Source organism: Natator depressus, chromosome 6, assembly GCF_965152275.1.
Source record: "Natator depressus isolate rNatDep1 chromosome 6, rNatDep2.hap1, whole genome shotgun sequence".
Taxonomy (NCBI): Eukaryota; Metazoa; Chordata; order Testudines; family Cheloniidae; genus Natator; species Natator depressus.
The window spans coordinates 4,175,031-4,195,963 of record NC_134239.1 but is presented as its reverse complement, the minus strand read 5'-3'; the positions used below and the strand labels follow the sequence as shown (position 1 = coordinate 4,195,963).

General features: G+C 45.5%; 2 protein-coding genes across 2 annotated transcripts; both read right to left on the bottom strand.

Annotated features, from left to right (window-relative positions):
• Positions 1–6,974: 6,974 nt before the first annotated feature.
• Positions 6,975–7,913, bottom strand: LOC141989005 (olfactory receptor 5W2-like). The gene has a single exon (XM_074955206.1). The coding sequence runs from the start codon at positions 7,911–7,913 to the stop codon at positions 6,975–6,977; it is 939 nt and encodes a 312-aa protein (XP_074811307.1).
• Positions 7,914–13,871: 5,958 nt separating this feature from the next.
• On the bottom strand, positions 13,872–14,810 carry LOC141989845 (olfactory receptor 5AR1-like). Its single transcript, XM_074956767.1, has one exon. It carries the CDS (start codon positions 14,808–14,810, stop codon positions 13,872–13,874), a length of 939 nt encoding a protein of 312 aa, XP_074812868.1.
• Between the last annotated feature and the right edge of the window lie 6,123 nt (positions 14,811–20,933).

Genomic DNA, 20,933 nt, shown 5'->3' with positions numbered 1-20,933 from the left:
TGTGACCTGGAGGTGCCTGCGGCAGTCCTCACTGAAAACACCATGGTCAGGGCAGGCTGCAAAAAGGAGGATATTCCCCAAACTGGTGGTTAACACAGATCTCTGCATCATCTCTGCAGATGCTGCTACAAAATATCTCCGAGCATGCGAGCTCCCTCCGATTCTTTTGTTAATTTTATTTATTTCCTATAATTTATAGTTTGTGAAACAGAGTGTGACGTTGCACCCCATAATGCTTTATAGAAATATGCTTATGAATGTAAATATGACATAACTGGAATATGTTTTATGTGAGATATGCCATGTAACATATGTCTGCAAAGGTTATGTTCTACTGGATATATTCATCCTATTTGCATGCATGTAAAATTTTTGTATTCAAAGTTATGAATATGTGTTATGTACCTGTTTGTTTTAAGTAGCCTCAGTGAAGCAGTTGGTCAGCTTCTTGAGAAAAGACTATGCTCTGTAAGTGCCCAGTCAAGAAACACTTAAGCTAACAATGAACTTTAAGAGACGTCAATCCACAGCTGAGCTCTCCTGGGAATGTGGCATGGGCCTGTAAGGAACCGAGTCATGCATGGACATGTGACTTGCCCATGTGACTCCAACATTCCATCTTGGAGCTGGATCCTCCATAGGAGAGGGGAAGGGGTTTCCACCCCAAGAGAGAAACTATATAAGCCCCTGGGGAAACCCCTCCATTTTGTCTTCAGCTGGCACAAGAGATAGCCTCTGCACCCCAAGAAGATCCCTGAAAGAAACCTGAACAAAGGACAGTAGCTACAGGGGTGTAAGTGATTGCTCGATCCAGACTAGGAGTCAGTAAAAGAGGCTTATTGGAACATCTCTGAGGGTGAGATTTACCAGCATTTAGTTTTTTACTGTATTACGCTTAGACTTGAGTGTTTTATTTTATTTTGTTTGGTAATTTACTTTGTTCTGTGTGTTATTACTTGGAACCACTTAAATCCTACTTTTTGTATTTAATAAAATTACTTTTTACTTATTAATTAGCCCAGAGTATGTATTAATACCGGGGGGGGGACATCCGATGAAGTGAGCTGTAGCTCACGAAAGCTTATGCTCAGATAAATTGGTTAGTCTCTAGGGTGCCACAAGTACTCCTTTTCTTTTTGCGAATACAGACTAACACGGCTGTTACTCAGAAACCTGTATGGAGAGAGGAATCCATGCTATCAGAACTCCATTTCAGTTTTTGAAATGCCAAAACATTTGTCAAAATCTCCCAGGGCATGAAGGACAGAGGCCATAACAGGGACCCGAAGCAGTGCCGCATGAAACTTAAGGAGCTGAGGCAAGCCTACCAGAAAACCAGAGAGGCAAACGGCCGCTCCGGGTCAGAGCCCCAAACATGCTGTTTCTATGATGAGCTGCATGCCATTTTAGGGGGTTCAGCCACCACTACCCCAGCCGTGTTGTTTGACTCCTTCAATGGAGATGGAGGCAACACAGAAGCAGGTTTTGGGGATGAGGAAGATGATGATGAGGAGGAGGTTGTAGATAGCTCACAGCAAGCAAGCGGAGAAACCGGTTTTCCCGACAGCCAGGAACTGTTTCTCACCCTGGACCTGGAGCCAGTACCCCCCAAACCCACCCAAGGCTGCCTCCTGGACCCGGCAGGCGGAGAAGGGACCTCTGGTGAGTGTACCTTTCAAAATACTATCCATGGTTTAAAAGCAAGCATGTGAAAGGATTAATTTGCCCTGGCATTTGCAGCTCTCCTGGATGTACTTCCAAAGCGTTTGCAAAAGGTTTCTGGGGAGGGCAGCCTTATTCCACCCACCATGGTAGGACACTTTACAACACCAGGCCAGTAGCACGTACTCGGGAATCATTGTAGAACAAACCATTGCAGTGTATGTTTGCTGGCATTCAAACAACACATGTTCTTTATCTCTCTGTGTTATCCTCAGGAGATTGATATCATTCATGGTCACCCGGTTGAAATAGGGTTCTTTTCTTCAGGGGACATGCAGAGGTGCCCGTTCCTGCTGGGCTGTTTGCCTGTGGCTGAACAGAAATGTTCCCCGCTGTTAGCCAGGGCAGGGGCTGAGAGGCTAGCCACTTGGTGGGGGGAGGCAAAATGCGACCTTGGAACGAAAGCACATGTGCTGTGTATGTAATGTTAACTGCAAGGTCTACCGTGAAAGAGTGTAGCCATTGTTCTAGAAAATGTGTCTTTTTAAATACCACTGCCTCTTTTTTTTTTCTCCACCAGCTGCATGTGTTTCAATGATCACAGGATCTTCTCCTTCCCAGAGGCTAGTGAAGATTAGAAAGAAAAAAAAATGCACTTGTGATGAAATGTTCTCTGAGCTCATGGTGTCCTCCCACACTGACATAGCACAGATGACTGCGTGGAGGCAGACAATGTAAGATTGCAGGAAAGCACTATATGACTGGGAGGAGAGGTGGCGGGCTGAAGAGAGTAAGTGGCGGGCTGAAGAGAGGGCTGAAGCTCAAATGTGACGGCAGCGTGATGAGAGGAGGCAGGATTCAATGCTGAGGCTGCTGGAGGATCAAACCAATATGATCCATTGTATATTTGAGCTGCAGGGAAGGCAGCAGGAGCACAGACCGCCGCTACAGCCCCTGTGTAACTAACCACCCTCCTCCCCAAGTTACATAGCCTCCTCACCCAGACGCCCAAGAATGTAGTGGGGGGGCCTCCGGCCTCCTGGCCACTCCACCCCAGAGGATTGCCCAAGCAACAGAAGGCTGGCATTCAATAAGTTCTAAAGTTTTAAACTTGTAAAGTGCTGTGTGGCCTTGTCCTTCCCTCCTCCACCACCCCTCCTGGTGCTTCTCTGCTCCAGCACCCTTCCTGGGCTACCTTGGTAGTTATCCCCCTATTTGTGTGATGAATGAATAAAGAATGCATGAATGTGAAGCAACAATGACTTTACTGCCTCTGCAAGCGGTGATTGAAGGGAGGAGGGGAGGGTGGTTAGCTTACAGGGAGGTAGAGTGAACCAAGGGGCGGTGGGTTTCATCATGGAGAAACAAACAGAACTTTCACACCGTAGCCTGTCCAGTCATGAAACTGGTTTTCAAAGCTTCTCTGATGCGCACCGCGCCCTCCTGTGCTCTTCTAACCGCCCTGGTGTCTGGCTGTGCAAAACCAGCAGCCAGGTGATTTGCCTCAATCTCCCACCCTGCCATAAACATCTCCCCTTACTCTCACAGATATTATGGAGCGCACAGCAAGCAGTAATAACAGTGGGAATATTGGTTTTGCTGAGGTCTAAGCGAGTCAGTAAACTGCGCCAGCGCGCTTTTAAATGTCCAAATGCACATTCTACCACCATTCTGCCCTTGCTTAGCCTGTAGTTGAACAGCTCCTGACTACTGTCCAGGCTGCCTCTGTACGGTTACACGAGTCATGGCATTAAGGGGTAGGCTGGGTTCCCAAGGATAACTATAGGCATTTCAACGTCCCCAACGGTTATTTTCTGGTCTGGGAATAAAGTTCCTTCTTGCAGCTTTTGAAACAGACCAGAGTTCCTGAAGATGTGAGCGTCATGTACCTTTCCCAGCCATCCCACGTTCATATTGCTGAAACATCCCTTGTGATCCACCAGTGCTTGCAGCACTACTGAAAAGTACCCCTTGCGGTTTATGTACTCGCCGGCTTGGTGCTCCGGTGCCAAGATAGGGATATGGGTTCCCTCTATGGCCCCACCACAGTTAGGGAATCCCATTGCAGCAAAGTCATCCACTATGACCTGCACATTTCCCAGGGTCACTACCCTTGATATCAGCAGATCTTTGATTGCGTGGGCTACTTGCACCACAGCAGCCCCCACAGTAGATTTGCCCACTCCAAATTGATTCCCAACTGACCGGTAGCTGTCTGGCATTGCAAGCTTCCACAGGGCTATCGCCACTCCCTTCTCAACTGTGAGGGCTGCTCTCATCTTGGTATTCTTGAGCCTCAGGGCAGGGGAAAGCAAAGTCACAAAATTCCATGAAAGTGCCCTTATGCATGCAAAAGTTTTGCAACCACTGGGAATCGTCCCAGACCTGCAACACTATGAGGTCCCACCAGTCTGTGCTTGTTTCCCGAGCCCAGAATCGGCATTCCACCACATGAACCTGCCCCATTAGTACCACAATGCCCACATTGCCTGGGCCCCTGCTTTGAGAGAAGTCTGTGTCCATGTCCTCATCACTCATGTTACCGCGCTGATGTCGCCTCCTTGCCCGGTATCGCTTTGCCAGGTTCCGGTGCTGCATATACTGCTGGATAATGCGCGTGGTGTTTAATATGTTCCTAATTGCTGAAGTGATCTGAGCTGGCTCCATGCTTGCCGTGGTATGGCATCTGCACAGAAAAAAGGCGCGGAATGATTGTCTGCCGTTGCCCTGATGGAGGGAGGGGCGACTGACGACATGGCTTACAGGGTTGGCTTACAGGGAATTAAAATCAACAAAGGGAGTGGCTTTGCGAGAAACTGAATGGCCCCCTCAAGGATAGAACTCAAAACCTCAAGGATAGTACTCAAAACTGGGTTTGGCAGGCCGTTGATTTCACAGATGGAAGGAGGGAGGGAGGAGAAAACGAATACAAAACAAATCTGGTGTATTTCTTGTTTTGAGCCATGTCATCTATCTTTATACATCTTGCTGGCAGGAGACTGTGCAGTACGACCGCTACCCATCATCTTCTCCTGGGTGCTCGGCAGAAGACGGTGCAGTATGACGACTAGCCATCATCTTCTGCTGGCTGGAGGTTAAAAGACAGTGCACTGCCTGTAGGACTGAATCGCCACAAGACGAAACTTAAAAGGGAAATGACCTGGCTGAGTCACTCCCATGTTTGCCCAGGCGCCCGATTAAAAGAGCACCCAGGACTACGTCGATGACGTCTACCAGTCATACTGCACTGTCTGCTGCCAAAAGGCAATAAACTGCTGCTGTGTAGCAATGCAGTACCACGTCTGCCAGCACCCAGGAGACATATGGTGACGGTTAGCTGAGTGGGCTCCATGCTTGCCGTGGTATGGCGTCTGCACAGGTAACTCAAGAAAAAAGGCACAAAACGATTGTCTGCCCTTGCTTTCATGGAGGGAGGGAGGGAACGGGGAACTGACGATATGTACCCAGAACCACCCGTGACAATGTTTTAGCCCCATCAGGCACTGGGATTTCTACCCAGAATTCAGATGGGTGGCGGAGACTGCGGGAACTGTGGGGTAGCCACCCACAGTGCAATGCTCCGGAAGTCGACGGTTGCCTCGGTACTGTGGACACACTCCGCCGACTACATGCACTTAGAGCACTTGTGTGGGGACACACACAATCAACTGTATAAAACCGCTTTCTACAAAAACGACCTCTATAAATTTGACTTAATTTTGTAGTGTATACATACCCTTAGAGGATAAATTTCAACATTTCTGAACATATTTACTTAACAAAAGAAGGAAAGAGCTTTACCAAGGGAGGGAGAAGAGTAACTGTAAAAGGAGAGAAAAATAGCTTTAATAGGAAGGGGGGAAACTTCCCCATCGATTCAGGGAATGTCTATACTAAAGCCATTACATTGACTCAGCTATGGTGTGCAGCAGCACCATAGTGTAGATACTTTCCACATTCATGGAAGGGTTTTTCCTTCGATGTAGTTAATCCACGTCTCCGAGAGGCAGTAGCTAGGTCAATGGAAAAATTACACAGAGGGTCAGTACAAGCTAACTGCCTCGCACAGGGTGTGAAAAGTTTCCCTGCCCTGTGTGATGGAGTCTGTTGATCTATTTTTAAGCATAAACCAGGCCTCAGAAAAGCTGTTGATGGCAAAGACCTGTTGGGAAATCTAGTCCTATCTCCCTGCCAGGCCAGCAGAATCATAGAATAGAATCATAGAATCACAGAATATCAGGGTTGGAAGGGACCTCAGGAGGTATCTAGTCCAACCCCCTGCTCAAAGCAGGACCAATCCCCAACTAAATCATCCCAGCTTCAGTTCTTTTTGTTCAGGTGAGTTGGAAATATTCCAGCTGTCCCTGATTCCCAGTAGAGATTATTCTGCATTCTGATTGAGCTCAGTGTCAGGCTGTGTGTGTGTAGTGGGCACTCTGTGTGTGTGTGTGTTTGGTGTGCAGTGGGCACTGTGTGTGTTGTGTGTAGTGGGAACTCTGTGTGTGTGTGTTTGGTTTGCAGTGAGCACTATGTGTGTGCATGTGGTGGGGGGCACAGTGGAGCTGAATGTCAATTGGAGGCATATGTGTGTTCCTTGCCCTGCCCACTGCTCACGCTGGCATCCCCCCTCCTCCCAGTGCAGGGCTCCTTGTGAGATCATGGAATAATAGGACTGAAAGGGACCTCGAGAGGTCATCTATTCCACTCCCCTGCACTCACAGCACGACTGAGTATTATCTAGACCATCCCTGACAGGTGTTTGTCTAACCTGCTCTTAAAAATCTCCAGTGGTGGCAATTCCACAACCTTACTGGGAAAATTATACCAGTGATTAGCTACCCTCACTGTTGGGATGTATTTCCTTATGTGCAACCTAAACCGCCTTTTGTGCAATTGAAGTCCATTGGTTCTTGTGCTTTCCTACCCCCCACTTCCACCCCTCCCCACACATTGTTTTGCAATTTTATTCCTTACCTCTGCGTGAAAGGTTCGATCACAGAAACTCCTTTGGAACTGCCATCCGATGTCCTGAGACGTGAAGTTGAACATCTATCCCTCTAGGTGGATGCCCCTGGACACCAGCTTATAAAATCATACTCTTTTTCTTGCCCTGTGAGTCTTCCCCAGGTTTTGTCCACTGATCTCAGTTGGGGCCTGCAGACCTTGTTGGCATACCAACAAATTAATAATGATAATAATACAAGAATGAACAATACTACCAAGAGCTCTGCGAAATTACATTGCAATGGGCTGGGAATTGAATTCACCTGATTCCACTCCCCATCACTAAACCAGTACAGAGTTAAACAGATTCAAGAATTGGTTAAGAGTTTATTCATTGCTTTCCTCAGGGCGTCCTTCACCTCCATGTTCCTCAGGCTGTAGATGAGGGGATTCAACATGGGGATCACCACTGTGTAAAACAAGGAGGACACTTTGTCTCTGTCCATGGAATAGCTGGAGGGGGGATGTAAATACATGAAGAGGAGGGTGCCAAAAAGCAGAACCACAGCGGTCAAGTGGAAAGTGCAGGTGGAGAAGGCTTTGCACCGGCCGTCGACTGAGCGGATCTGTAGGATGGTGGAGATGATATAGACATAGGAGAGGAGGACAGGAATAAAGCTGCTCATTATAATGCAGCACGCGAAAGAAAACATCACATTCTCACTGATGCGAGTGTGAGAACAGGAGAGCGCCAACAGTGGGGGGATGTCACAGAAGAAATGATTGATGATGTTGGAGCTGCAGAATGACAGCCGAAATGTAAAACACATGAATATCATTGAATCCAAAAGCCCCAGAGCATACACCCCAGCCACCAGTTGTTTACAAAGCTGCCTGGACATGGTGACTGTATAGAGCAGTGGATTAGAGATGGCCACATAACGGTCATACGCCATCACAGCCAGCAAGAAGCCCTGAGAATCTCCAAAAGTGATAGAGAGAGAGATTTGGACAGCGCAGGCAGTGAAAGAAATGTTTTTCCTCTCGGCTAAGAAATTGAGCAGCATCTGAGGGGAAATTGTCAAGGAAAGGCAGAGGTCACAGAAAGACAAATTACTGAGGAAAAAGTACATGGGGGTGTGCAGTCGGGGGTCAGTTGTGATTAACAAGATCATCCCCCCATTCCCCACCAGGGTGATAACATAAATCAGTAGGAAAAGCCCAAACAGGGGAACCTGTAGCTCTGGACGTTCTGTCAGTCCTGAGAGAATGAACTCAGTCACTTCCGTGTGATTTCCCTCTTCCATCTCCTCTCAACAGAGATCAGGCTGCTAAAGAAATATGGGCAGATGGTGGTGCGGAAAACCTCTCCCTTCTCTGTAATGCAGTAAGTGAAGATAAGTGGAGATCAATTTCTCAATGGACATCAGTACCCGCTCCGGGGAGGGCTTATCCACAGAGTCAGATGTTCACAGCTGGTCATTCCAGGTGTTTGATAAAATACACAGGCTGTGCAAATACAAGGACACGCAGGTTAATCATGCTGCACACACAAACACTCCTGTTCACTAATCTGAGCAGCAAGTAGTGACTCTGCTGTGAGAGAATCAGGGTGAAAATCATCCCAGTCTGATGAGATTATTTGTCAGCGGAAGAAGAGGTGAGAGTAAAGCAGTCTCAATCTTTCTATCCTCTTTGGGCATAGAAGTGTCTGAGAAACTAAGTTGAAGGCATGTTAGTGCTATTAAAGAAATAATGTACAATGTAGCTTGTATTATGCAGGAGAGGACTGGGCAGGACAAGACGTACATTTCTGGAGGGAAATCGAAGAGTGCAGAGTGTGTTGGGGTCACCCTGCAGTATAACCAAGGGTGGTGAGAGCCTGAGTGTAATCCAATTATTCCTGGCCAGGCTGCAGTTACACACACATGCTCAGGGTATGATTTGCATGCTAGATGGTTGTTTGTGAGTGGCCCAGGTGGAAGCCACTTCAGCAAGGCATTGCAAGGTTGCAGGCAGCTGTGACACAGCTGCTGATTAGTCTGGGTTGTCACAGCCACCAACCTGGGAAATATCCCAATAACACCAAAGGTGTGGTGCTGACTGACAGAAGTGTTTGATTGACATGAAATGGTGAGCTCACCACAGGGATAGGCCCATGGTCTGATCCATGGCTGCAGATGCACAAGGACATTATGGTCATCACCTCCCCACAAGGAGATCCCTGGCAGGTCCAGTGATGACTCTTCTCTTCTTCACTATGATAGAAATTATCCCCCACAGGTGTGTAGGTTTGGCTGGTATTATCAGTACTCCAGGGAATTTCAGTTCCCCCTTCTCCTAGGTGGTGCCAACCTGTGAGGCATTGCAGGATCGAATGGATTAGGAGGAAAATTTGATGACCCAGGTAAGCTATATTCTTCGGTCTAATCCTTAGGGGAGAGGTTTCAAAGAATGGATGCAAAGTCCTGCTTCCTTGAACACAAGTGGAAATAACCCAACAGCGAGCAAGCCAGCTCCCTCCCTATTCTTTTGTTAATTTTATTTATTTCATATAATTTATAGTCCGTGAAACAGAGTGTGATGTTGCACCCCATAATGCTTTGTAGAAATATGCTTATGAATGTAAATATGACATAACTGGAATATGTTTAATGCGAGATATGCCATGTAACATATCTCTTCAAAGGTTACCATAAACTGGATGTATTCATTCCATTTCCATGCATGTATCATTTTTGTATTTGAAGTTATGAATATTGGCTAAATGCTGGTTTGATTTAAAGTAGCCTCAGTGAAGCAGTTGGTCAGCTTCTTGAGAAAAGAGTATTCTCTGTAAGTGCCCAATCCAGAAACACTTAAGCCAGCAATGAACTTTGAGAGACACCAATCCACATTTGAGCCTCACTGGGAATGTGGCTTCGGCCTGTAAGGAACTGAGTCATGAATGGACATGTGACTTGCCCATGTGACTCCAACTCCATCTTGGAGCTGGATTCTGCATAGGAGAGGGGAAGGAGTTTCCACCCATGAGAGAGAGTATATAACCCCCTGGGAAACCCCTCCATTTTGTCTTCAGCTGGCACAAAAGATACTTTCTCCACCACAAGGAGATGCCTGAAAGAAACTGGAACAAAGGACAGTAACTACAGGGGTGTGCATGATTGCTGGACCGAGACTAGGAGGAAGTCTAGTCTGTAAAAGAGGCTTATTGGAACATCTCTGAGGGTGAGATTTACGTGCATTTGGTTTTACTGTATTAGGCTTAGACTTACATGTTTTATTTTATTTTGTTTGGTAATTCACTTTGTTCTGTCTGTTATTACTTGGAACCACTTAAATCCTACATTTTGTATTTAATAATATCACTTTTTACTTATTAAGTAATACCTGGGGGGGGGGACAAACAGTGTTATAGAGGGAGAACAATTCATGAGTTTACTCTGTATAAATGTTATACAGGGTTAAACAGATTTACTGGGGTTTGCAACCCATTGGGAGCTGGGCATCTGAGTGCTGGAGATAGCTGTTTTCAGTTAAGCATGCAGCTCGTGTGGGAAGTGGTTCAGACTTGGATCTGGGTTTGCAGCAGGCAATCATACCTGGCTCATACCAGTTAAGGTACTGAAGTCCCAAGCTGGCATGGAAAACAGGCTCAGAGGTAGTCTAGGCACATCAGGTGGCAGTCCCAAAGGCGTTTCTGAGACAGAACCCGTCACACAGAGTTTAAGAATATAATTGCAAAACAATGTGGGAGTAGGGGAAAGATAGGACGAGGACCGATGGACTTCAACTCCAGCATGGGCGGTTTAGATTGGACAATGGGAAAAACATCCCAACAGTGAGGGTGGCTAAGCACTGAAATAACTTTTCAGTTTTCCAGGAAAGTTCCAGGAAGGTTGTGGAATCTCCACCATTGGAGATTTTTTAAGAGGAGGTTTGACAAACACCTGGCAGGGAGATAAGACCTGATTTCCCAACTGTTCTTTTTGATCCGCAGCTTCTCTGAGGCCCAGTTTATGCTTAAACATTTGTTTAACAGAGCTCTGTTACACAGTGTGGGGAAACTTTCACACCCTGTGCGAGGCAGTTAGCTTGTACTGACCCTCAGTGTAATTCCTTCATTGATCGAGCTACTGCCTCTCAGAGACATGGATTAACTATACTGAAGGAAAAACCCCTTCCATAAATGTTGAAAGCATCTAGACTACCGCACTGCTATACACCATAGCTGAGTCAATGTAATGGCCTTAGTATAGACATTCCCTGTATCGAAGGGGGAGTTTCCCCCTTCCTATTAAAGCAATTTTTTCTCTCCTTTTCCATCATTCTTCTCCCTCCCTTGGCAAAGCTCTTTCCTTCTTTTGATAGGTAAACATGTTCAGAAATTTTTACTCTCAGCATAATTCCTTCCTTCCCCTCTCATGAATGTCATTTCAATTAAAGGCTGAAATGCTCTGAAATTGACTTGTTTGCCCATGGTATCTCTTTGTTTTTCTTCCCTTCACTTAGAAGGAGTTGAGGACGAAAGCAGAACCTTCTCAAAACCCTAAAATGAGGCTAAGAGTTGAATCTTTTCCTGTTTGCTAACCGCACCAGCGTTACCCTTAATACCTCTGGGGCTGCTTCCTTGGGCGGCAGAGGTTAAATTTGGCTTTGATGACTTTGAAATTTGCTCCCTGGAGCATCTTTGCTCCCAGGACAACATATGTGCACAGCACATGCAATTAATGTTGTTGCCGTGTCTTTCCTTGTGGAAATGCAACACAGATGGCCAGAAAATCAGCTGGCCTGGATCGCTGTCTCTCCTGTTAGGTCATTTTAACACGATACAAAACGGAGGTAACTGTATTCCACTTTATTTGTTGGTCACCTCTCCAAATGTCTCTTTAAGTAATTGCCCAGGGTTGGGAAGCAAAGGTGTCTAGAAATGAATGAATTTCTTCTGGACTAATAATTTACTGTCAAGAACAATACCTTTTGGATTGACCATTAACTATTAATAAATGTGTTTCAAATACTCCTAAAAGCTTTGTCCCAAAACAATGTGTGTGTGAGGGGAGAGGATTTTGATACCGACCGCAACATAGCCACTGTAGGAGGCAGTGGTGGGCCTTCCCTTTGTAATTTTTAGCCCAGTAATTGGGATGTTCACGTCTCCAAGAGGCAGTAGCTAGGTCAATGGAAAAATTACACAGAGGGTCAGTACAAGCTAACTGCCTCGCACAGGGTGTGAAAAGTTTCCCCGCCCTGTGTGATGGAGCTCTGTTGATCTAATTTTTAAGCATAAACCAGGCCTCAGAAAAGCTGTTGATGGAAAAGACCAGTTGGGAAATCTAGTCCTACCTCTCTGCCACGGCAGCAGAATCCCCTTCAGTTATTTTTTGTTCAGGCAAGTTGGAAATATTGCAGCTGTCCCTGATTCCCAGTAGAGATTATTCTGCATTCTGATTAAGCTCGCTGTGAGGCTGTGTGTGTGTAGTGGGCACTCTGTCTGTGTGTGTGTGTGTGTTTGGTGTACAGTGGGCACTGTGTGTGTTGTTTTTAGTGGGCACTCTGTCTATGTGTGTGTGTTTTGTGTGCAGTGGGTACTACGTGTCTGCATGTGGTGGGGGTACAGTGGAGATGAATATCAACTGGAGGCAAGTGTGTGTCCCTTGCCCTGTCCACTGCTCAGGCTGGTGTCCCCCCTCCTCCCAGTGCAGGGCTCCTTGTGAGATCATAGAATAATAGGACTGGAAGAGACCTTGAGAGTTCATCTATTCCCCTGCCCTGCACTCACAGCACGACTGAGTATTATCTAGACCATCCCTGACAGGTGTTTCTCTAACTTCCTCTTCAAAATCTCCAATGGTGGTAATTCCACAAACTTACTGGGAAATTATACCAATCCTTAGCTACCCTCACTTTTGGGTTGTTTTTCCTTATGTCCAACTTAAACCGCCTTTGGTGCAATTAAAGTCCACTGGTTCTTGTGCTCTCATAAAATCATAGAACCATAGAATATCAGGGTTGGAAGGGACCTCAGGAGGTCATCTAGTCCAACCCCCTCCTGAAAGCAGGACCAATCCCCGACTAAATCATCCCAGCCAGGGCTTTGTCAAGCCTGACCTTAAAACTTCTAATGAAGGAGATTCCACCACCTCCCTAATTAACACATTCCAGTGTTTCACCACTCTCCTAGTGAAACAGTTTTTCCTAATATCCAACCTAAACCTCCCCCACTGCAACTTTGAGACCATTACTCCTTTTTCTGTCATCTGGTACCACTGAGAACAGTCTAGATCCATCCTCTATGGAACCCCCTTTCAGGTAGTTGAAAGTTGAAAGCCCCCCTCATTCTTCTCTTCCTCAGACTAAACAGTCCCAGTTCCCTCAACCTCTCCTCATAACTCATGTGTTCCAGTCCCCTAATCATTTTTGTTGCCCTCCACTGGACTCTTTCCAATTTTTCGACATCCTTCTTGTAGTGTGGGGCCCAAAACTGGACACAGTACTCCAGATGAGGCCTCACCAATGTCGAATAGCAGGGAACGATCACGTCCCTCGATCTGCTGATAATGCCCCTACTTATACATCCCAAAATGCCATTGGCCTTCTTGGCAACAAGGGCACACTGTTGACTCATATCCATACTGCAGATCATTTATGAACATATTGAACAAAACCGGCCCCAGGACCGACCCTTGGAGCACTCCACTTGATACCGGCTGCCAACTAGACATGGAGCCATTGATCACTACCCGTTGAGCCTGAAAATCTAGCCAACTTTCTATCCACCTTATAGTCCATTCATCCAGCCCATACATCTTCAACTTGCTGGCAAGAATACTGTGGGAGACCGTGTCAAAAGCTTTCCTAAGTCAAGGAACAACACGTCCACTGCTTTCCCCTCATCCTCCCCACCCTCCCACACATATTGTTTTGCAGTTTTATTCCTAAACTCTGTGTGACGGGTTGGGTCACAGAAAACCCTTTGGAACTGCCACCCGATGTCCTGAGACATGAAGTTGAAGATCTCTCCCTCTAGGTGGATGCCCCTAGACTCCAGCTTATAAAAATCATTCTCTCTTTCTGGACCTGTGAGTTTTCCTTAGGTTTTGTCCACTGATCTCAGCTGGGGCCTGCAGAACTTGTTGGACTACCAACAAATTAATAATGATTATAATACAAGAATGAACAATACTACCATGACTTCTGCAAAACTAAATTGAATTCACCTGTTTCCACTCCCCATCACTCAACCAGTACACAGTTAACCAGAATCAAGAATTTCTCAGGAATTTATTGATTGTTTTCCTCAGGGCATCTATCACCTCCTTGTTCCTCAGGCTGTAGATGAGGGGGTTCAACATGGGGATCACCACCGTGTAAAACACGGAGGCTATTTTGTCTCTGTCCATGGAATAGCTGGAGGTGGGACGTAAATACATGAAGAGGAGGGTGCCAAAAAGCAGAACCACAGTGGTCAAGTGGAAAGTGCAGGTGGAGAAGGCTTTGCGCTGGCCCTTGGCTGAGCGGATCTGCAGGATGGTGGAGATGATATAGACATAGGAGAGGAGGACAGTCACAAAGCTGCTCATTATAACGCAGCACGCGAAAGTAAAGATCACATTCTTAGTGATGCGGGTGTCAGAACAAGAGAGTGCCAACAGTGGGGGGATATCACAGAAGAAATGATGGATGATGTTGGAGCTGCAGAATGACAGCTGAAATATAAAACACGAGTTTATCATTGAATCCACCATCGCCACAGCGTATGCCCCAGCCACGAGCCCTTTACAAAGCTGCCTGGACATGGTGTCCGCATAGAGCAGTGGGTTACAGATGGCCACATAACGGTCAAACGCCATCACAGCCAGCAAGAGGCACTCAGCATCTCCAAACATGATAGAGAGATGCATTTGCAAAGCGCAGGCAGTGTAAGAAATGCTTTTCCTCTCAGCTAAGAAATTCAGCAGCATCTGAGGGGAAATTATAAAGGAAAGACAGAGGTCACAGAAAGACAAATTCCTGAGGAAAAAGTACATGGGGGTGTGTAGTCGGGGATCAATTGTGATTAACAAGATCATCCCCCCATTCCCCACCAGGGTGATACCATAAATCAGTAGGAACACCCCAAAGAGGGGAACCTGCAGCTCCAGACGTTCTGTCAGTCCTGAGAGAATGAACTCAGTCACCTCCGAGTGATTTCCCTTTTCCATCTCCTCTGAACAGAGATCAGGCTGCTACAGAGATGTGGGAAGGTGGATGGTGCAGAAAACCTGTCCCTTCTCTGTAATGAAGTAAATGAAGATAACTGGAGATCAGTTTCCTCATGGACATCGGTACCTGCTCAGGGAAGAGCTTATTCCACAGAACCAGTTGTTCACAGCTGGTCTTTCCAGTTGTTCGATAAAATACACACTGCATAAATACAAAGACAGAGGATAATCATGCCCCACACATGGACACTCCTGTTCACTAACCCCAGCAGCCAACAGTGACTTGTGACTCTGCTGTGACAGAATCGGGGTAAAAACCATCTCAGCCTGAAGAGATTATTCCTTCCCGAAAGAAGGGGTGAGAGCAAATTAGTGTCAATCTTTCTACCGTCTTTGGGCAAGGGGAGCTCTATGGCTTGGCATGTCCTTTTGGGTTAAAGTTGCTTTCTGTGCTAATTAAGCTTTTTGGCATTTACTTGAGCCTCTATGAAAATCCAGAGACATAATGAAAAGCCCTGGCTTTGGTGACTATGTAATTGTCTATTTTTTCCAACCCAGGAGGTCGCTCCTTTAGCTGAAGGGGTAGGAGTTGGAACTGAGGCGCTAAGTGCTGGAGGTCCCGAATTGAATACCTGCTGATAAACATTGTGCCTGCGTGTGTGCGTGACTGTAATTCAGGACAATAGCACGTACCTGCTGAGAAGAGAGAGAGAGAGATGTGACATTTCTCAATCAGTAGAAACTGCCAGTTTGGAGCATGTGGGAAATTTTATACTGATATGTGTGATCTATGGGACATGATTCCAGAAGCAACTGGGAATACCTGAGCTCAGAGAGACACAACACCGAACTAATGCATTCAGTGAATCAAAGCCACCTTGGTGTAATTGGTGCCCTGGGGGTTAATTTGTCCCACTCTTTCTTACTGTGTTATTAAATGATGCAAATTCTACCAGAGTTACAGAGTATGAGGTTACGGTATATTTCATCCTGATGTTTTCAGTGCAAGTTGGGTACTGTGTATACCTGATCCACAAACTTTTTTTTTTTTTTTTTGTGGAGACCGAAATCTTTTTGATAAAAACTTAATATTTCGACTCGGAAATACCACAGAGGTGCCTCAGATACCACACACCACCAATCTCTTCCATGAGCCAGGCTTCCAGGCTGGACTACATCCCCCTATTATGCATGATGGTCTCTCCTCTTGCTGAACTGCCCTGGAACTTCAGCAGAGTCACACAGCCATGGTTTAGGGAGTATGTGAGCTTTTTATTTTGATGGAAAGCTGATAATTTCAGGGGGAAATAATTTCATGAAAAAAATAGTTGAATTCAAAATTCCATTTTCCCATAAAAAAGGTCTTAAAAAAATTTTCAACCAGCCTTAGCAAGAAATTTGGAATCAAAGGAACAGAAAGTTAGATACAGGTGAAACGTACTAATTGTTTGCAGCTGCAGATGATATCGTCTCAGTCATTCCAGGTTTCAGAATCACCTCATTGTCCTGACCCCAATAGGTGGAATGTAAAAGCTGTGAGACATGTAAGAGTACTCCAGATTATCTAGCTATTTATAGCATGCCAATCACCACGGTATCCTATGTCCTTCCCTTGCTAGCTTACTCCCCAAAGTAGGAAAGATAGGTTCACTCATTTTGCTTGATGGAGACCACATGATGACCAGAGGAGCTCAGGGGGATACCACAGCAGGCTACAGACTTCTGCAGTTCACAAAACTATCCCTCTTGCATGCATATTATCTGCACACAGAGCTCAGTTTAAGATGCTAAATAAATCTATGAGTCAACTAGAAATAGTCATGCTCTCATCACAAATATTAATACTTTTTTTAATAATGTATGTGAAGTTATAAAATTATACTGTATCATGTTATTCATATATGTTCCAAATTGAGGCTGGCAAACTGGTCTCTCTTCAACGAAGAAATGTGTGTTCTGATTAATTTTGTATCTAAACAGTAACTAGAGTCATTAAGCTGGAAGGGAAACAAAGGTAGCCCAAAAAGGTGAGGAAAAAGCAGAAGGGAACATCCTTCTACATTGACATTTTGTCTCCTGGTAACGAGGTGGAAATGTTTCTCAAAGTGGGGACAGGACTATAAAAAGAAGGGGCAGACATCCCAAGGCACCACTCTCTCTCGTCTCTCTCTGCCTGCCCATTGATTCACTGCATGTGAAGGGAGAAAGGAAGCAGCCATTGGACTGAGGGAGCGGTCCTGACCTAAGAAGTTTGGTAAATAAGACTGCTGAGAGCATCTGGTGAGGAAACTTTTGCTTTGAATTTCACATCATTTATTAACTTAGGCACAAGTTGCATTCTAGCTCGATTTTTCTTCTTACCATGTGTGACTTCTTTGCCTTCTCATTTGCACTCACTGAAAATCTATCTTTTTGTTCAATAAACTTTGTTTTATTGTTTTAACTAATCCAGTGTGTTTAAATACAAATATCTGAGAGTTGTATGCATATTAGTGCTGAGAAAGAAATAATGGAGAACGTAACTTGTATTGTCCAGGAGAGGACTGGGGAGCACAGGACAGACATTTCAGGAGGGAAATCAAAGACTGGGGAGTGTCTTGGGGTCCCCGTGCAGTATAACCAAGGGTGATGAGAGCCTGAGTGTAACTCAACTATTCCTGGCCAGGTTGCAGTTACACGCACATGCCTCGGGTGTGGTTTGCATGCTTGAAAGTTGTTTGTGAGTGGCCCAGGTGGAAGCCACTTCAGCAAGGCATTGCAAGGTTGCAGGTCAGTGTGACACAGCTGCTGATTACTCTGAGTTGTACCCTGGTATGTCACAGCCACTAAACTAGAAAATATCCCAATAACACCAAAGATGTGGTGCTGACTGACAGATGTGTTCAATTGACATGAGAGGGTGAGGTCACCACAGGGATGGGCCCATGCCCTGATCCATGGCTGCAGATGCACAAGTACATTGTGGTCATCACTTCCCCCAAGGAGAATCAATGCAGACTCATTGATGACTTTTCCCTTCTTCACTATGATAAGAGAAATTATTCCCCATGGGTGTTCAGGCTTTCCTGGTATTATCAGTGCTCCAGGGAATGTTGGTGCCCCCTTCTCCTAAGTGGCACCAAAATCTGAGGCATTGCAGGGTTGTTTGTATTAGGAGGAAAAATTGATGATCCAAGTCAGCTATATTCTTTAGTATAATCTGTGGCCGAGGGGTTACAAAGAATGTACACAACGTCCTGCTTCCCTGAACACCAGTGGAACCAACCAGAAATCTCTGTACTCAGAAACTTCCAAAGTCTGTCACCCCAGGTCTGTGCCCGGGAAACACTATGCCCCTATTTCCTCTAAGAGTCATGCTCATAACTCCTCCTCCTGCCTTTTTGCCTCCTGTGACCCGGAGATGTCTGGGGCAGTCCTCGCTGAAAATGCCAAGGTCAGGGCAGGCTTTAAAAAGGAGAATATTCCCCAAACTGGTGGTTAACACTCAAGATCTCTGCAGCATCTCTGCAGATGCTGCTACAAAATATCTCCGAGCAGGCCAGCTCCCTTCTGAATCTTTTGTTAATTATATTTATTTCCTATAACCTATAGTCTGTGAAATAGAGTGTTACATTGCACCCCATAATTCTTTATAGAAATAGGCTCATGGCTGTAAATACGACATAACTGGAATATGTTTTTTGGTAGATAGGCCATGTAACATATCTCTGCAAAGGCTAAGATCTACTGGATATATTCATCCTGTTTGCATGGATGTATTCGAAGTTATGAATACTTGTTATGTACTTGTTTGATTTTAAGTAGCCTCAGTAAAGCAGTTGGACAGCTTCTTGAGGAAAGATTATTCTCTGTAAGTGCCCAATCAAGAAACACTTAAGCTAAAATGAACTTTGAGAGACGCCAATCCACATCTGAGCTTTCCTGGGAATGTAGCATTCTCGTGTAAGGAACTGAGTCATGCATGGACATGTGACTTGCCCATGTGACTCCAAAACTCTATCTTGGAGCTGGATTCTGCATACGAGAGGGGAAGGGGTTTCCATCCACAAGAGAGAGACTATATAAGCCCCTCTGGAAACTCCTCCATTTTGTCTCCACTAGCACAAAAGATAGCCCCTCCACCCCAAGGAGATGCCTGAAAAAAACTGGAACTAAGGACAGTAAATACAGGGGTGTGAATGATTGCTGGACCCACTCTAGGAGGAAGTCTAGTCTGTAAAAGAGGCTTATTACAACATCTTTGAGGGTGAGATTTAGCTGCATTTAGTTTTCACTGTATAAGGCTTAGACTTACATGTTTTATTTATTTTGTTCGGTAATTCACTTTGTTCTGTCTGTTATTACTTGGAACCACTTAAATTCTACTTTTTGTATTTAATAAAATCACGTTTTACTTATTAATTAACCCAGATTATGTATTAATACTGGGGGAGGGGGCGGCCAAACAGCTGTACATATCTCTCTATCAGTGTTATAGAGGGCGAGCAATTTATGAGTTTACCCTATATAAGCTTTATAAAGAGTAGAACAGATTTATTTGGGGTTTGGACCCCATTGGGAGCTGGGTGTCTGAGTGCTGGAGACAGGAGCACTTCTTAAGCTGTTTTCAATGAAGCCTGCAGCTTGTGGGGGATGTGGTTGAGACTTGGATATGGGTTTGCAGCAGGCAAGCATGTCTCGCTCAAACAAGGTAAGGTACTGAAGTCCCAAGCTGGCAGGGAAAACACATTCAGAGAGAGACTCAGCACATCGGGTGCCAGTCCCAAAGGGGTTTCTGAGACCCAACACGTCACAGTGGCATAGTCAAGCAGGATCTGTGTACAGCTGATTGCTTTGAGACTAAGGTAGTTATTTTCAGTGAGTTTTGGGTGTGGTGGGTGGAGAACAGACAAAGTGGTTTCTGGTTTGTTATCTTCTGAGTCCTTATTTCGGGTAAGGGAAATAGGGACAGAAAAATAAGCAAAATAAGTAGGAGTGAAGATCAAAAGAAGCTAGAACTACAGAAGTTGTGGACTGCCCAGAAAGCCTGGACACTGGGCACTGGGAAAGTCTCTGTTAACTGAGAAGCCCCTGAGCTGAGTGAATCTCAGTTTCAGTGAACTGCAGAGGGAGTGTGGCCCAGCACAAGAAAGCAGGAATATGACCACCAGTGAGGCAGCTGCTAAAGTAGAGCTGGCCAGAGTGGAAGCAGAAGAGAAGGCAAAGGACCGAGAGTTTCAATTGAAGCTCAAAGAGGCAGAGGCAACCAGGGAAGAAGCTGCCCACAAAAGGGCTAGGGAAGCAGAGGCAGTCAGGGACAAATGATCCCTGGAGTTAAGAGTCAGAGAAATACAGGCCTAGATTAAGGCCCAGAAGCATGAACTGGCTGTTATGGAGTGGAAGAGACAAAATCCACCAGCAGCTGGCCCCACTTCCCCAAAATACACAAATGGGAGCAACAATGTCTGCGGTATGATGAGTCCACTGATATTGCCGAATATTTCTTCATGTTTGTGCATCCTCCATACAGTTCCTGACAATCCAAAAATGACCACATTGGTCATAAAATTGACTGGAAGAGCTCTGGACATATTCAATAAGATGCGTATTGATGATGCTTCAAACTATGGTAAATTTAAGAAACTGGGTTTGAAACAGTTTCAGATTACATCTGAAACCTTCAGTGTTAAATTCAGGAGTCTTAAGCGGGGATCTCAATTGAGTAATGTGGCTTATGTAAATGAACTAAGAGATCTGTTCGTTAAGTGGGTGAGGGGAAAAGGCATTAGAAGCTTGGAAGAAATGTGTGATTTGGTTACAGAGAAACAGTTCCTGAATATGTGCAGTGATGATGTAAAACAGGATTTGTGGGACAAAAAGTTGGATGCAATGAGTGGATTGGCTGAGTTTGCAGACTCTTTTGACCCGTCACAAGCTGCAATTAAACTTAAACCAGTGCCAGAGGTGTACAGGGTTTGTGGAAAGCAGAATCACCGTTTTACCCCAGGGAAAGAGGAGGCTGGGTGTTCACCTCCCCATTCCCCTGTTACTCCTCCCAAATCTCCTGTACAAGGAGAGGAGCCCAAGAGGTGTTTGGATTGTAAGTCCACTGAGCACCTGAGGAATAAATGTCCTTTGCTGAGT

Bases quoted from the DNA above. Each gene is read 5' to 3' on its own strand.
- LOC141989005 (XM_074955206.1), bottom strand. From the start codon at position 7,913: ATGGAAGAGGGAAATCACACGGAAGTGACTGAGTTCATTCTCTCAGGA.
- LOC141989845 (XM_074956767.1), bottom strand. From the start codon at position 14,810: ATGGAAAAGGGAAATCACTCGGAGGTGACTGAGTTCATTCTCTCAGGA.